Source organism: Xylona heveae (assembly GCF_001619985.1).
Source record: "Xylona heveae TC161 unplaced genomic scaffold L228scaffold_7, whole genome shotgun sequence".
NCBI classification, from domain to species: domain Eukaryota; kingdom Fungi; phylum Ascomycota; class Xylonomycetes; order Xylonales; family Xylonaceae; genus Xylona; species Xylona heveae.
The window spans coordinates 915,941-932,266 of NW_017264199.1; the positions used below are offsets into that span (position 1 = coordinate 915,941).

The window sequence follows — 16,326 nt, forward strand, 5'->3', positions numbered from 1 at the left end:
TATTTAACCTTTAATTTCTCTTTTGGTTTATTCTTCATCGTTACTCTTGTGAGAACAATACATTCACTTTTTCAAAACTTCTACTACTTTATTGCTCTGAACAATTTCAAATCCCGTGGTTTCTCTGGCGCCCTAGGGTTTAATATCTTGTGAAGCCATGCCCGTCTCTCATATTGGCTTGACCGTCTCTCATCTGCCAACGTCATGTTCCTTCTTCCTGTCCGCATTGCAGCCTCTGGGTTACCGGTTCATTGGTCAACAAGGAAACCAAATTGGGCTTGGAATTACAGACGCTGACTTCTTCATATGTCAGGAAACACCGGGGTATGGAAATCTGCATATTTGTTTGGGGCGAAAGAAAGGATTCCCGCTGACCAGTATTTTGCTATCTAGGGTAAAAGCAGGCGCTGCACATATTGCTTTCACTGCGCGGACGAGAGGCATTGTAGAGGACTTTTTTGCCTGTGCGCTCAAAGCCGGCGGACGTCCGAATGGAGAGCCGGCGCTTCGAAATGCAGAAACAGGATACTTCAACGCAGCCGTGCTGGACATGGACGGGAACAGCGTCGAGGTCGTCCACCGAGATGGCCAAGACGACGACGCAAAGTCCATGATCCTCTCCGAGAAAATTCGAAACACCTCTCGAGTTTTGACCTGGCGAAGAGATTCTGCAGGGCGGATCTGCGACGATGATCGGTCTCTGGTCAGTGCAGGTGGAAGAGGGGGAGCTCGGTCACTGGTCGAGAGTGAAGCGCCGCCGCATTCTGTCATTGTCCCTTCATCGCAGCAGTCGTCGAGAGCTCCAGTTGCATATCAGCAGCCTCCGCAGCAACTGCAACAACAGCAAGTCCCCGTGGCGGCCGCCACGACCACCACGACCTCGAATAATGGCGATAATGGCACGGCAAAGACCATCATTGGCACGCTGCTGGGCGCAGCAGCTGGCGCGGCCGTGGCATATGCCATGACCAAGGGCGATTCGCAAAGCAACGAGACGTCACAACCCCAGCCGCCTCAAGCAGTGCAGCAGCAACAACAACAACAACCGCAATACCTCGAGTCAGCCCCACCACCGCAGCCGCCACCGACAGCACCAGCACCAGCACCAGCACCAGCACCAGCACCAGCACCAGCACAATCTCAATTTCAACCCCAACCTCAATTCCAGCCTCAGCTGGCTCCTAGCAACATTGGCGGCGGGGCTGCCCAGGCATATTACTACCCAGCCAGTTCTCGCGGCAGTCCCAGCGTATTCCAAGACGTCCAATACGGACCTCCGCCATCGTCGGCAGCAGGTTCGCGAAGCGTAGTTAGCCAAAGACCCTCGCTCGTATCCCGCCACTCGACATCGACTGTGCGGCGGGCCATCGAGGCTCCACCTCCACCTCCATCTTCATCTGCGGTTGAGCAGCAGAAACAAGGGCCTGACCGCCAAAGCACGCTCATCGACACGTACGTCGCGTCGGAAGCACCGCGGTACTTACCCGCGTATGCCGACACCGCCATCACCGGGCCCACCAACAACACGACGTCCTCGTCTCGGTTGTCGTCGTTGTCCAAGAAGAAGAGCAACTCCGGCAGTAAATCCTACTACTATGCCCCTTCTCAAGTCTCTTCTTCTGCTCGGCCCCACTCGCACCACTCCGCCTCGGCGCCTGCCGGATCTGTCCTTACCACCAACACCAACTCCAACTCCCGCTACGACAACAACAATGACGGCGGCCGTGGAGGAGGCGGGGGATCCGGTGGTTCAATCGTCGGCAGCGTATTAGGTCGCGCGCCATCCATTGCGCCCAGCGAATCCATTAGCAACGTCGGCTCCTCGCGACGCGGCTCCTCGCATGCTGCGTATGAACCTTCTGTCCATTCAGTTCGTTCTGGCCGCTCAATCGCCCGCTCAGCCGCACGATCCCCGTCTCGTTCGCGATCTGCTTCTCGCTCGCGCTCAGAATCTCCCCGCTCGAAAATCTCTCGCGCTGCTACACGCTCCAAAGTCTCCAAAGCCCCTTCATCCCATTCACACGCGCCTTCCAAAGCCCCGTCTCACGTCCCGTCATCTCATTCTCATGCTCCTTCTAGAGCACCTTCGTCTCATTCGCATACTCCGTCCAAAGCCCCGTCTTCTCATTCCCACGCCCCTTCAAAATCGCCTTCCTCCCATTCCCACGCACCCTCTAGAGCTCCATCGCATACTCCATCCAAAGCCCCGTCGTCTCACTCCAAAGCCCACTCACACATATCCACCTCATCTTCATCCCGCCGCCCCAGCGCCCCCGCCTCCGCACGCGACTCTCCATCTCCATCTCCATCCGCAGCCATCATAGACGAAGAATCCCCCGCCTTCGCCACCAACGCTGCCGCCGACGATGACGCCGCATCCACCGCCTCGTCGCAACGCACTATCCGCCCCGCGGCCGCTGCTCCTCATAGGACCAGCTCGTCAAGCAGTTCTCGCAAAGGCGGATCAAAACCAGGATCAGTCGTATCTCTGCCCACGCGCAGCAAGAGCAGTCTGGTCAGCGGCCTGGGCGACGCAGCGCGGCGCAGCGTAGCGAGCTTTGCGCCTGCAGGTCCGTCGTACTCGTCATCTTCTGCGCCGTTGCGGGTCGGCTTGTTTGGCGCGTCTGCTGCCTCGTCTGTCGAGAGCCGCGAGGGCGGGGCGAGGGGGTGGGAGTAGGAGTTAAGTGATTGACGTACGGGTACTGTGGCGGATTTGTTTTTTTATTGTTATTATTATTTTTTATTTTTTATTTTATTTCTTTTTACTTCTTCTTTCTTTTTTTTCTTTTTTTTTGTTTTTTAATTTATCTTATCTTATTGTCTGGATACGACGACTGTCTTTCGTACGAATACGAGGGTGTCGACTACTTTGAAGCATTGAAGCATTGAAGCAAAGAAGAGATAATTCGTTTTACATATTGCATGGGTTATTTGACCTTACAAATCTTACAACTCTTACATAGGTAGCGACATATCCACATGCATACATACCCAGAAATGAAAAGATTACGGGGTTTTAGCATCACCATCACTCGCACGTGTTTACGCAAGGTAGAAAGTCACTTCTATGAAAGGAATAAGAAATAAAAATATCAAAGAATGGAAAATGGATAATGAAAATGGATAATGAAAAATGGTAATAGGTAATAGAAGATAGATAATGGAAAATGAATAAACGATAATCGAAAATGGATAATGAAAAATGGAAATACAAGGAATCCAGCAAATCAATTCTTTTAATCTCCATTCTATTCAATCGGGGGGCCTTTGACTTATAAAAATTATCGACAAGGAGGGTTTAAAAAAAAAAAAAAAAAAAAAAAATGAAGAATGAAGAATGAAAAATGAAAAGAAAAGAAAAGAAAAGAAAAGAGAAGATGACGTGACATGGTATATGTATATATGATTCTTCGCAGCTTTGCAACAACAACAACAACGACAACAATAGATGATACGGATGATGAAGATACTAATAATGATGACGATGACGATGATGATGGTCTTGAAAACTCATGTCCCTGGAGTCAAGATGATATGTGATCCATTTGTGTCTAAAGCTGGGTGGGATGGTGGGGGGACTCAAACAGGAATAGCACCCCGGACTAAGTGGACAGTGGACGATGGGCAAGCTGAGAGGAAATGGACGAAAGGGGAGGGGGAAAATGGAGACACGAAAGGAAAAAGAGAAAACAGAAAAAGAAACGGACAAAAAATAGGAAAGGTATCATTAGGTCTGCGTCTGCCTTGCGCGGTTTAAACGGGTGTCGAGAGTGAGGAATGTTTGTGGAATTAGGTGTGCCACGCTTAGCAAGAAAAAACAAGTAGGGAAAGGAAAAAAAAAAGAGGTCCTCTCTTGGCTGGGCATGCAGTTAAAGTATGAGATGAAACGGCAGAGAGAAACCCTGGTCAGAGCAGGGAAAAAAAAAGGATGACGAGTGAGTCGCCAGGAGGAGCGAGAGGAAAGGGAAGTAAAAAAGGACCAAAATTCTAGCGCCGAAAATGAATAGCAAGGGCCTTGAGTGCAGTGCTGTGAAGAAAAGCAAGCTGGCAAGCAAGCAAGCAGAAAAAAAAATGAAAGCTTAAAAAACGCTATGCTATGAAAAATGAAGAACACAAAAGCCATGGGAATGGAAACCCATGGCTGCGAAAGGGAAAAAAAAAGGAAAGAATGTCCAAAGTGCTTGGGAACATTGAAAGAACGGATGAATGTTGTAGTGGCAGAGGGTTGAGCCAAGTGTAGAATTGAGTAATGAAAGACAGGTGATGATACAAAGTGTATCCTCCCAGGCAAACCTCAACTCATTAGACGTCGAGAGGATAATCATCCAGGACATCCAAGAGGATGCTTGCCTTTCTCAATTGTGGCCCTCTCGACGGGAGTTAAAAAAAAGAGACAAGGAGAAATTATGGCGATGACGCACGCCATCGTCAAATCCCGTTGGGCCTCGGGATGCAGCGTGTCCAAAGTCTGAAATGACAATCTGTCGATCTTTGTGGTGGAATAGAAATCTGGAAAGGCGTTATTGTTCTTGCACAGCTTTGCTGTTGCCTGACATTGTCGTCATTTTCTTTTGCGTGGTCGGTCATGATATGACGGTAAATACCCCCCCTTGCAATCGCCATTTACCTGGCCTGTTGCATCGACTTTTTGATCCTCAAGTCCAGGTCAAATGCGTCAGGTGAGCTCATTTGCTGCGGCGAGTCTGACAGGCGCGAGGATCCAGACGGCAGCCTGGGAAGCTGCTTTTCATTGATCGGGATATCCTTGGGTGGGGTCGGTGGGGGTTTCGGACCGTGCGGGTGGTGAGAGGGCTCAAAGTCCCGTTCAGCGCTGGACGAAGCCGCAGTGGTGGCGGCAGTAGTATTGGTATTTGTGTTGGAGTCTGTGGTGTTTGTAACTGTTGCCGTTGCAGTCGGGTTGGAGATTTCGTCACCATTAGTCCTATGTGTGCTACCACTATGACTTCGAGCGCTACGACCACCAGTCGTGCTGGCTGCTTCGCCGGCTTCCTCAACAACGGGAAGGATCGCGCCTCCAACTCCATTGGAGTGATCGGCAGCTGGGCTATGCACCGAGCTGAGTGTCCGGTCAGGGGCCTCTTCCTCGGAAGAGCCTTTCTGTTTGCTCTTTTCTGCTACTCTTTCGGCACTGGCAATCACGCGGTCGGTCGAGCTACGGTAGATATTTGCTCCATCTACTGTTGCGGTAGCCTCTGCGCCCTCTTCCTTTTCCCGCTCTGCTTCTTCGCGTGTCTTGGTAATTGCCGTGATAAATTTGACGAAGCGGTCGCCATATTCCTCCGGCGGGATGGCGGAGATTTGCGATTTGCTATGCGACAATCCCTTCCACAAGTGTTCGACCTTCTTGATAAAGCCGTACTGTTGCGCTTTGTCAGTCATCTCCTCTAAATAGAACTTCTTTTTAAAGCTTGAGTCTACTCACATGAGTTAAGCAGTCAATGACACCCAGGTAATAGATTTCTTTGTCTGCCCGACCATCTTCGTGGGTTGCCCGAAGCCCACCATCGTCACTGTAAAAATAGAAACTCTTGCGGTCCTCCAACATTTCGTCGGGCATTCTACTCGATGTTTGTTCCAGAGGCACTGGCTTTTCCCGCTTGATTATTTGTCGGAGCTCCCTTGCCTTTCTGGCGTTTTCGAGCTTCGATGGTGTCCGCAGCAGCATGTTCGAGTGGACGTCCTCATTCTGTTCGCCGCCGGGTTGGAAGATTTGGAGTGTCTTGTCTCGCAGGTTTTCTTCATTGCCCTTTTCAAGGTCATGGATTCCAACAAGCAGAGAATAATCCATTATTTTCAGGCGCTGCAGAAGCCTCACGTCGCGCTCGAGCTGCGTTACAAAGACCCGCTTTTTCGAAGGGCCCAGCTCCAGGTGCAAATCTCTCCGCAGCCAGTTGAGATCCTTGAGCGTAGCACGGGGGTTCTTCGCCAGATCTTCCTCCCTAAAGTCCCGCCCGATGGTGGAGCCCTTAAGGTCAAACGTTTGATGAATGTCTCGATGCGGCGGGAACAGATTATTCATTACAACAAAATGAATCTTCTTGCCATAGGGAATCTTAACCCGGTGTAGTCCGTAAAATTGAGACAGAAGGGTGTTCGGGTTTTGCCGCACATGGTCGTAGTAGTCGCGAAGTATTCTCCGCAGTAGTTTGTGCTCTGCAGGGTGAATGGTCTTGATAATGTACTTGTAATCCCGTGAAAAGTAGAAAAAGCTCCCACTCTTGCCTGGAGAACCTAGTTCCGAGAGTATGTATTTACTGGTCAAGGACATTAAATAGTCCGCCGGATCCAGCCGGAATTGTGCTCGCAAATGGCGAAATACCCACGGCGCATAATCCTTGAACTTGAAGTCGTATTTTGCCGACGGCGTCAGCTCATTGCCAGTGCTGCGCTGATTATTAGCCATGGCCAAAGATATGGGGGAGCTGCACAAAGTTTTTTTGCTGCTTACATGTCAAAAGAAAATTTATGTCGCGCATGAAAGTCGGCTTCAGTGAGCTCTCGGTCCATTTTTGCGTTTGTTCTTGACACGGTGAATCGGATCCCCGTTAACATATTATACGCGGTAACATAGTTGACATGATTTTGGTCGACCTTGGTGCCCACCACAACTCGGTCATCGTCTTCTTCCTCTCTTCGCTTCCGCTTACTCGCTCTCTTTTGCCGAATCGCCTCAGCCCACCGAGCAGCATCCTCGTCTTGCGGTATCTCGTCCAAGTGGAGGTCAGACTGAATGGACCGTGTCCGTCGGCGCCCAATGGACATGGAAGCTCTTCGACCTCCGTGGACTGAGGGTGAGAAGCGGCCAGTTGCAGAGACCACATCGTCGGACGCGTTTGTGTGCGAAGTAGTGTATTCTCGAGAGCTGCGAGATGCCAGGGGCTTCGGGACTTGGAGTGTATGGCGGTGTTGCAGCCGACTTGGAGAGACGTGGCTTTGGGATGAGGGAATCGGGGTCAAATTGTGAGTTGAGTGTGATGTTGGCAGGATTGCAGGGGACGAAAATCGATTGCCGGATCCCGAGGGAAGAGGAAGACTGGCTGTCTCATTTTCTCCAGGAGATCCGGCAAAGCCACCCGCATTCGATGGGAGAGAATCCGGTATCCTCGAGTCCATGGAGACAGTGTCCGCTCCATTTACTGTCGTGACTGAGCCGGGCGATCTCGGCCGCGACGGTTGGATCGGGACGCCATTGGGAAGGCGAGAAAAGTAAGAGTCGTCATCCGCCTGCGCCCGGGAGGAAGTCGGCGGAAGTGCTTGGTTTCTATGGTCAATACTAGATCTCTGCTCGCTCGAGGCTGACGGGCGTCTTGCGTCAGTGGAGGCACGATCTATCGAACCATGCGTTCTGCCCCTTCTGCGACCGGACATGAGAGAGTCGAGATGAGATTCCAGGCTGCTGGTTCCTACTCCGTCGATGCCATTGTGTTGCTTGATACCGTCTATCCCATTGGCAGGTGTGCCATTGCCGAGAGAAGACTGATGATGTGATATTGGTTGTTTGTCCTTTGGCGGGTCGGACGGGATATCGCGTGAAGGCGAGGAGCGGGCCGTCTCTCTGCGGGTGGTATCATCGGCGAGAAATGATGGCATCTCGGGGTGGTAGAGCTTGCAAATGAACGGCAGACAGAAGACTGCAGTACCCAGTCTGCAGTTTGTTTTGGGCCGCCAATCTGACAGATAGGCAATACAATCACCCCAGTGTCGTCCTGCGACTCCTGACGAAGGGTTCTGACGATTTTGAACGCAGCGTCAAATTCGAAAATGAGATACAATAGAGTAATGTGTTGCTATCACCAAGAATTGAGAAGACTTGGATCAGGGGGAGAAACGACAACCCGATCAAGAGAGTCGAGAGTAAACTGACCTGAACTCCTTGACTTTGGAGATTATTAGGCTTGCGAGTCCAAAGCCCGACTGACGAGAGAGACGATGCGACGTGGGTTTGGGCCAATCAGCGCCCAGCGGATGAGCCAAGACCCGAAGCAAACAATAGCTCGTAAAAGTGGGAGTTATCAATAGGGGGAAAGGAGTCAGAGCCCACATTCAAAAGGTCATGAGAAGCATCTTGTATTCTTTCATGTATCAACTAGATATAATTTGATCAAACCTCATATAATTTACTTGTTTCCTTACACTTATGGAGCAGATCTATACCATGTCAAAAATGCGTCGCCAGTCAACTGTGAGGGTACAAGTACGTTCGTCTCCTGGAAAAATGATGTTACGCTTGGGGCGGCGCTACTTGTACATGTGCCGATATCGCCCGTGTGCATCTACATTCGGCAGGCACGACCCAGTATCTTGTTACTTGACAGTGCCTCACTTGTGCCTTGCAAAGTCTGTCTTTTTGCTTATTCTGTCAGAGCTTCTTGCCTTGGGTGGCTACCTTGGGGAGATCTGATGACATGCTGAGTTTGAAGAGTTATGCCCAGGTCGATAACCCAATGTTCTTAAATACATTGGTGCCGGTACTCACTGTACCTGTCCATACCACAGTTCGTATGACGTCCCCTCGGTCCCAAGGTCTCTTGAGCGTGTATTTAGTCCTACTACCCGACCCCGATAATCAGATGGTGGAAATTGTCCGACCGGAATGGTAGTCAAAGGCGAATTATAGTCATAACTACCTACCTTATGCATTACATTGAGGACAGTAATCCTCCTGGAAAGTACAAGATTGTTCTTCAACACAGATTTCAGATTACGACGACGATTCAGAAATGACTGCTGGCTATAGTACTTACAAAGAGCCTTGGCCTCGCCGTTCGGCCCGTTGCTCGCCCATCTGCAAACTTATTTCGACACAGGGAGCGAGCGGACTACAATTTGACGTAATCCGATCCCTTTCGGCCTTTGCAGCTCCCTGGGTCAACGCGTGCGAATCCGGTAATCATCAGCTACGGCACGCGCGTTCCTACCCAGCACTTGAAGATTCACCTCTCTTTCACCCTCGAATTCAGAAAGTTAGCCCTGACTTGCGCAAGCAAGCCCGACAACATCATAGCGATGCGTGTAAATCTGTGCATACCTTATCACTTAATTTTCTTGAGCGATATTGAGAGTTTGCTGAGCTTGTGGTTCAAAAGCTTGATAAGAAATTCGATCTAGCATGGGAAAGCCTGCAGCCAAATAGACCACGGCACTTTTGAGCTACCTCCTTGAATCTCTGCAAAATCCATCACGATGACAACACAACAGAAGAGACGTGGTCGATAAATCGTAAGTGGAATTAGAAAAGAAAACCTTCAATAAGCTGAAGACTACCCGCAATGGGAATTCATTTGCCCTAAACGCGACCGAACATAAAGAGACAACCCTCAGTGACCCGTAGAGACCCAACCCGAAACGCTACACAGACAAGAGACCTTCGATAGAACCCACAAAGTGAGAAAAACCAGGTACTCGCACAGGATGGCACGTAGTGAGAATAACAAGATTAATAAAACACACGAGATTCCCGCCGGACTCCTCCCATCACCGTTAAGACACAGCCAATTAAGCGAACTGGCTTTTCATAGACACGCAGAAACAAGAAGTCAAATATGATATAGCACAGGACTTAGGCTGCCGCAGCAGGGGCCGCAGCAGTCTCTGTCTTCTTGGGGGTCGAAGTTTTCTTTGTCGCTGTCTTCTTGGGAGCAGCCTTCTTTGCTGCCGCAGGTTGCTTGGTGGTCTTGGCGACACGGCCGGACTTGGTTTTGGTAAGCTCCACGGGCTTCTCAGTCACAGCGGGTGCCTTTGTTCCATGTTAAACTCGATATCACGCTAGAAGAACTTAACTTTGACTCACTACCGTGGAGGTCTTTCTGGGCTTGCTGGCATTCGCCTTTGGCTTGGCAGCGGTGGCCTTCTTGGTGGTAGTCGCCTTGGGGGTCGTGGTCTTCTTTGTCGTGGTGGTCTTCTTAGGAGCAGCAGCCTTCTTCGTGGTAGTAGCCTTGGTGGTAGAGCTCTGTGAAAGAGATTAGCACGACCGAACAAAAGCTTCCTTGATCATGATGTGCTTTTCTTACCTTGGCAGCCGCAGGCTTAGCAGCAGGCTTGGGAGCGGCAACTTTCTTTTGAAGCTTCACGGGACCAGAGGGGCCTGATAGAGATCAAAGTCAGCAAGACATAGCAGATCATATGGGGAAATCCACAAGAGCAAATCCACCACGGGTGACAGTACGATAAACCTCCCATCACGCGAGCAGACACGATCATGTTGGCCGAATTAACGGTAGATAAGGGCAACTCACCCTTAGGCTGTGCGAATTCACCGCTCTCGACACCGGCTCTAATGCTGCGGTTCAGCTGGTTGTTGAAAGCCTTCTCGGAAGTAGCGCCAAGGTTGTTGTTGGCCTGGACGTATTTCTTGATCGCAACGCGACTGCGGAGGACCAGAATTAGCAGGCACGTAACAAAATCGCGAAAACGCGATAAAAGCAATCAAAATTGGTTTCTCACCTGCTACCATTCCGCTCCTTGAGCTATATCTCGAAGAAAACACGTCAGCTTTGCACGTAAAATGGTCCAATTACCGGAAGCGATGGGGTGCGCCACGGTCGGCAAAACAGGAGAAACAACGACTCTTCTCGCCACGTCAGGATTCACTCACATTCAAAATGGCCTCCTTGATCATATCTGGATCGTATTAGCACCTTATGCGATCAAATATTTGGACGCGCCGCCTATGACAGGCGAGCAAATTACGAGGGTAATACCTTTATAGGAAGGGTGAGTAGGAGCGGCAGCAGCCTTCTTGGGCGCGGCGCCAGTGGAGGCTTTCTTTGGAGGCATTGCGATAGTATTTGGTATGGACGAGAAAGCGAGAAGCTGAGAGAATCGGCGAGATAGTCGAGAATTAGAATCGAAAGGCTGATACTTGCGTGGTGTGGTCGAGCAGACGGTGTTTTGGGCCCAAAACCCCGCGTGCGCAGGTGGGCGATGCGACAATTTATATTCGGTCTACGCGAGAGTTGATCTGACGAGGTGCTCTGGGGAATGGAAGCATCCCATTGGTCCGAGCTGGTCATTCCGCCCGCATACCGTTTGGCTCGAGACAGACCTTCCGCTGGATTTGGGGGTTCTCGACACTCCCCACCCTTCTCAATGTTTTCTCTCCGCTGCTTTGCCCCCCGTCCGCCCTTTCACTCTTTTTGAACACCCTGCCCCCTAATTTCTGATCGGGGAAGCTTAGGGACTTTAAGAAATAATAGCGCCATTGGCCTTCGAGCTATTCCTCGAGCCATCATTGATCAATCTTGGCCCGAAAAGTTGCTCCATGACCCTCCACGGCTAATCACGCCGTTGATATTGCCAATCTGCAGAGTAATTTTGCATTCCCAGCATCTGCTCTTGGTCGCGTCAAGGGCACTTTACACTGTCGTCTTAGCACTGTCTGGAGAGTTCCTCCTCACTTCCTGCCAAGTTGTCTAGCCGTATTGGGATGAAAGAGTGTCTCAAATAATGAGATCATAGCTTGTTGCAGCATCCTACCCAATCCAGAACGCGTGCCGGTCAGGCGACAACTGTTTTGTTTTGGTTCACCACGTGCACAAGGCCCGTCTTCCTTCGCAAGCTCTAGATGATGCCTTTGGTTTGGAGCCATTGTCTCCTTTGCCATGACGAAAAGGGTTGGTCTCGCACAGAATCCCCCATTCCTTTTTTCCGTTTTGCCGTCATTCCGCTCTGGTCAATCCATCTTTTTTCAGGTATGGTTTGCTCGTACAAGTGTATGCTGAATGGATGAGCTACGTGGAAAGAAATTATTTGGCCCAATTTTGCGCACCTCGATGCGCTGATGCAAGTCGTTGAGAGATGATCAGCTCTTGATCAACGCTTCTGGTGACCTAGAGCAAGGGTCATGCAGATAACTGGACTTCGAGAACTTGCACCGGAGTAACGCTTCGGTGGTTTGAATTGTACGATCTCACGAGCTTCCTTTAGAGACAGTATTTGAAAGATAACAAAGACGTTTATCGATTTTCTCCTAAGTCAGGTATCATTGAAAGTTTGAAATATTGCATATATTGAAGTAAGGTCCGAAGAACGCAAAGAATCAATCAATGCATGTGCTGTTCCGGTCATAACACAATAAAAGCGCCTGGTACTCCCATGTAAAACCGCCTAAGAAGCATTGAAAGCCATCAACATGCAACGCTAGCTTTACACCCTTTTAGTTGAAAAGGGCACTAAGCGGTGCCTCGGGGTTTAGCTTTAGCCTCCTTTTTAGCCTTCATATCGGCCTTTTGTTTTTTCTTCTTCTCTTCAGTTTTGGCATCAGTTTTCCTCTTCAAGGCTTGCCTCTCGTCCTCGGTTTTAGCGACAGGTTTGAAGAATCCTTCAAGTCTCGTTTGCTGTGCACTCTTTAGATTTTTCTGCAATCTAGCAGCACCACTGCGGACGCGATCCTCGCTGAAGCCTTTCTCTTCAACCAAGAACTTAACCAAACCCTCAGTATCGGGTGCGTCCCAGTTGAAATTGCAGTCTGGATGGTCGGCTTGGCGGACGTCCGGCTCAAGGAAAAGCTCACGCGCCTCTTTGTACGGCCAATCCTCCGGCAAAGTAAACTTCTTATTTTGTCCGTTCTCGATACTTTCCACGACGCCCTCAAGGGTCTTGTACTCGCGTATCAGCTTCAGAGCAGTGTTCGGTCCAACTTTCGGCACTGGATCAACATAGTCACATCCCAGCAGAATGCATAGATCGATGAACTTAAATAACATACATTAGTTGTGTTGACCTTCCTTTGCTAGTATATGCATTCACTTACTTGTTTCCTGTCCATGTCCAGTCCTGCCAATGCTTTCTCCAGGTGGATTTCCTGGATCGGTTCTTTTCGTTGCTCACTGAATGTGAGATGTCTGAGTAATATTGGTGCGTCAAAACAGAGCGTGTCCATATCCTCCGAAGCCGCCGCATACACCTTTCCAGCCCTGGCTAATACAGCACACTGAGCTTCTGCTTCAGTGGGCGCATCAATATAAGGGACACCCATTAACCTCAGAAGTCTTTTGCATTCTGCATTATGCTCTCGGGTGACCCGGACAGTTCTCCTTGAGAACCTCTCCACCTCTTCTGCAGTCCCTATTTCCTTGGCTTCTTCGTGCTGCTCTTTAGCCTCCGATTTTCGTTGGAAACGCTTCGCAAGTTCGCCCGATTTCAGCTTTGGAGGAGCACCGTCAAATACAAAAAGAGGTTTAATTCCATTATCCACCATGCGAAGTGTACGATAGAACATGCCCATTAGATGAGAAGTCGTCTCACCAGTATCACTCATAAGCTGCTGGCCTTCGGAGCGAACAGCAATGAGGAAACTGTAGATACTCATGGAGCTGTCATCACGAAGTTGTTAGGTCCTGAGCTCCCATTAAGCGGAGGAGTGAACGTACGCATCCTGTCAACAATCCCGTGTAAGACAATGGCCTCTAGATTAGAATGTGGAAGCAGGCTTACAATAGCGACTTTACGGCCGAATTGATTCTTGATTTCGCCGGTTTTGATTGCGTCCGGCGCATTCTCTTGAATAACCTGGTAGAGGTCTAAACAATGTCAGATTTGAGAGGGAAAGTAGCATTAGCATCCAAATGGATATTGCAGCATACGTTTGATACCCATTGTGGCTTTTTCCGATTACAGAGAAGATAAATGGTGAGCCTTCAACTTCGGCGAAGAAATTCAAAAGAGCCACAGCGCGTTCGGTGCGCGAGGTGACGCAGTGGATGGAGGTTCACGCGTAGTTATCAATCCCAAATAGGAATAGTTTCAGGGTCGTTGGCCGCGGCCGTGGTTAAGCGCTTGGCTTGATGGTAACACAAGTTGAATTCATTACAGGAAGTAAAAAAATGGGATATGAATATTTGTGACGCAATGCAAGTATTCATACACAAATGCATACCTTTATTTCCATAGCTCTCCGCTGAAATGATATTTTTGGAGACAGTATGCTGCATTGGCCGCGGCCCTCCTGCCTCCATATTCAGTGCCTCGGCCCAAATTTGTGGGGTAAAGTCCTCGGAGCCCTCCATAACCAATTCGGGTGAACATATTCCGGCTCACGATTTCTTTGCTTTATATACCCTTTCAACGTCTCTGGGCTTTACTCTTGCTACCTACTACAATTGCACCTCTTTTGCTATACGGTAGTATTTGAACAATGTTTTCACGGACTATTAGGAAGACATGTACCTGCTCGAGAGTAGCAACAAGGTCCCATGGTCTAAATCGCCGGCTCGCTCATACCCAGGCGGCATTCAATTTTGAAGATCCACTTGGCAGTTCCAAATTATTCACCGAAGATGAATTGGCTATCCAAGAAACGGCACGTTCATATTGCCAGGAGCAATTGCTCCCGAGAGTTCTGGGTGAGTATGTAGAATAGCAAGTAGTAGGTGGCTAGTCTGACCAAGATTTGCAAGATGCGCATCGCAGCGAACATTATGATAAGAGAATACTCGAAGAGATGGGGGAACTCGGGCTTTTGGGTGCTACTATTCAAGGCTATGAATGTGCAGGAGTCAGCCAAGTAGCCTCCGGGCTAATCACCAGGGAAGTTGAACGGGTTGATTCAGGTTACCGCTCGGGAATGTCTGTGCAGAGTTCCCTCATCATGGGCGGGATCTACGAGTTTGGATCTGAGGAACAGAAACAGAGATACCTGCCCCAGCTTGCAAAAGGCAAGTTGGTCGGGTGTTTCGGTTTGACCGAGCCAAATCATGGCTCTGACCCTGGCTCAATGGAGACAATCGCTAAACCTCACCCGTCAAAGAAAGGAGTCTTTCTCCTCTCAGGTTCAAAGACCTGGATAACAAATTCACCGATCTCAGATGTGATGATGGTCTGGGCAAAGCTCCAATCTACTGGAAAGATTCGGGGCTTTCTGGTTGATCGGAATCGTTGCCCTCCCGGAACATTGGAAACGCCTGCCATAAAGAATAAAACTGGCTTACGTGCATCCCTAACTGGAATGATCCAAATGGATGAATGTCCCGTGCCAGAGGAAAACATGTTTCCGACCATTGAAGGACTCAGGGGGCCGTTCAACTGTCTCAATTCGGCGCGATACGGGATCGCCTGGGGTACAATGGGAGCCCTAGAAGATTGCATTGCGCGGACCAGAGAATATGCGCTTGAGCGGAAACAATTCAAAGGCAATCCCCTTGCCAAATACCAACTTGTGCAGAAGAAATTAGCTGATGCAGTAACGGATGCTGCATACGGTGTTCTCGCTGCCTATCAAGTCGGGCGACTCAAGGAAGAGGGCAAGGCTTTACCAGAGATGATATCTATGATCAAGCGGCAGAATTGTGATCGCGCTTTGATCAACTCGAGGGCGTACGTAACACAAGGGCTTTGATCGCTTGGCTAAGTGCTGACAGAACCCGGTGCAGTCTGCAGGAAATTTTCGGTGGTAATGCAGTGAGTGATGAATATCACATCGGAAGGCACGTGGCAAATCTTTTCGTGACACAGACCTATGAAGGCCAGAGTGATATTCACAGTATGTTATTTCTCCCAAACGACTGGCAAAATACTTCTCCCACCTGTAGCTCTAAGCTAACCAAGGGGTATCTGCACCAGGTTTAATTCTCGGAAGAGCAATTACTGGTGTACAAGCATTTTGCTAAGGGGTTTGCACGTGGCAACCGCCAACGGATGGTAGGATGGAAACCCTTCATGATAAATTTTGGCGGTTCCGAGGTTGGTCAAGAAAATGTTTTCAATTATATAAAGGTAGAATACTATCCTCCCAGTATTGATTGACAAAGTCAAGTATGGGGACCAAGGGCTCCTGGTCGTGCCACAAGTGGCCTGAAGATGAATTGAATTCTTTGCAGGCAATCTCGCTCTTTCTCCAAGACCATGGGTCGCCATGTGCATACCTAGCAAAGGGACAACCTTAAGAAGATATGCCGTCACAGGGGCTTTTTGCCATCTTCGGCTGTGTTAGGCTGAACGGGCCTTGTACCGCCAACGCTTGACGCTAACCCTTTCAGGCCTCGCTTTGAGGCAATACGTGAAGGAGTGAATGAATCAGCATCCTGAAAGGTACCAGTTACGATGTGGTCTTTCCATCTAGGCGCACTTTAAACTCACCCTAGAAGCCTATGGATGGTTGATGACTCCATTATTCTGACCATTTAGCGTCATCTTGTAAATGTCTCTGTAACCTTCTGCTCCTATACCTTCATAGTAGAAAGGTTAAGGCATATCAATTCTTGCACGCGTAGAGGTAGATTTAGCGGTGGTAGTGTCTCTCTTCACTTGAACTCTTGTACCTTGTACTACTACCCTCGTGCTTGACTGTGTCATCCGCTCTGCCAGCCG

General features: G+C 49.5%; 5 protein-coding genes across 5 annotated transcripts; 2 read left to right on the forward strand and 3 right to left on the reverse strand.

Moving 5' to 3' along the window:
• Positions 1-157: 157 nt before the first annotated feature.
• On the forward strand, positions 158-2,677 carry L228DRAFT_239718 (hypothetical protein; the record flags this gene model as incomplete). Its single annotated transcript, XM_018331171.1, has 1 exon — positions 158-2,677. One exon carries the CDS (start codon positions 158-160, stop codon positions 2,675-2,677), a length of 2,520 nt encoding a protein of 839 aa, XP_018187330.1.
• A 2,576-nt stretch (positions 2,678-5,253) lies between these two features.
• L228DRAFT_212008 (SAICAR synthase-like protein) lies at positions 5,254-6,783 on the reverse strand (the record flags this gene model as incomplete). Its single annotated transcript, XM_018329922.1, has 3 exons — positions 5,254-5,379; positions 5,444-6,404; positions 6,470-6,783. Coding segments are annotated over 3 exons (1,401 nt in total), but the record flags the coding sequence as incomplete, so codon positions are not given.
• Positions 6,784-9,091: 2,308 nt separating this feature from the next.
• L228DRAFT_248523 (hypothetical protein) lies at positions 9,092-11,092 on the reverse strand. The gene is made up of 7 exons (XM_018332868.1): positions 10,722-11,092; positions 10,616-10,641; positions 10,465-10,487; positions 10,257-10,387; positions 10,032-10,105; positions 9,812-9,970; positions 9,092-9,757 (listed from the first exon to the last, which is right to left on the reverse strand). Exons 1-7 carry the CDS (start codon positions 10,795-10,797, stop codon positions 9,581-9,583), a joined length of 666 nt encoding a protein of 221 aa, XP_018187332.1. The 5' UTR covers positions 10,798-11,092; the 3' UTR covers positions 9,092-9,580.
• An 894-nt stretch (positions 11,093-11,986) lies between these two features.
• On the reverse strand, positions 11,987-13,695 carry L228DRAFT_256311 (flap endonuclease 1). The gene is made up of 5 exons (XM_018333918.1): positions 13,605-13,695; positions 13,456-13,541; positions 13,392-13,396; positions 12,773-13,334; positions 11,987-12,713 (listed from the first exon to the last, which is right to left on the reverse strand). The coding sequence occupies exons 1-5, from the start codon at positions 13,615-13,617 to the stop codon at positions 12,192-12,194; spliced, it is 1,188 nt and encodes a 395-aa protein (XP_018187333.1). The 5' UTR covers positions 13,618-13,695; the 3' UTR covers positions 11,987-12,191.
• A 362-nt stretch (positions 13,696-14,057) lies between these two features.
• Positions 14,058-15,923, forward strand: L228DRAFT_248526 (glutaryl-CoA dehydrogenase). Its single transcript, XM_018332869.1, has 4 exons — positions 14,058-14,363; positions 14,418-15,333; positions 15,390-15,499; positions 15,580-15,923. The coding sequence occupies exons 1-4, from the start codon at positions 14,156-14,158 to the stop codon at positions 15,624-15,626; spliced, it is 1,281 nt and encodes a 426-aa protein (XP_018187334.1). The 5' UTR covers positions 14,058-14,155; the 3' UTR covers positions 15,627-15,923.
• The last annotated feature ends 403 nt before the right edge of the window (positions 15,924-16,326 follow it).

Coding starts and splice junctions, on each gene's coding strand:
- L228DRAFT_248523 (XM_018332868.1), bottom strand. CDS start 10,797: ATGCCTCCAAAGAAAGCCTCCACTGGCGCCGCGCCCAAGAAGGCTGCT. Junction 10,642..10,721: donor TACTCACCCTTCCTATAAAG/GTATTACCCTCG, acceptor AATACGATCCAG/ATATGATCAAGGAGGCCATT. Junction 9,758..9,811: donor CCAGAAAGACCTCCACGGTA/GTGAGTCAAAGT, acceptor CATGGAACAAAG/GCACCCGCTGTGACTGAGAA.
- L228DRAFT_248526 (XM_018332869.1), top strand. CDS start 14,156: ATGTTTTCACGGACTATTAGGAAGACATGTACCTGCTCGAGAGTAGCA. Junction 14,364..14,417: donor ATTGCTCCCGAGAGTTCTGG/GTGAGTATGTAG, acceptor AAGATTTGCAAG/ATGCGCATCGCAGCGAACAT. Junction 15,500..15,579: donor AGGCCAGAGTGATATTCACA/GTATGTTATTTC, acceptor TATCTGCACCAG/GTTTAATTCTCGGAAGAGCA.
- L228DRAFT_256311 (XM_018333918.1), bottom strand. Junction 12,714..12,772: donor TGGACATGGACAGGAAACAA/GTAAGTGAATGC, acceptor ATGTTATTTAAG/TTCATCGATCTATGCATTCT.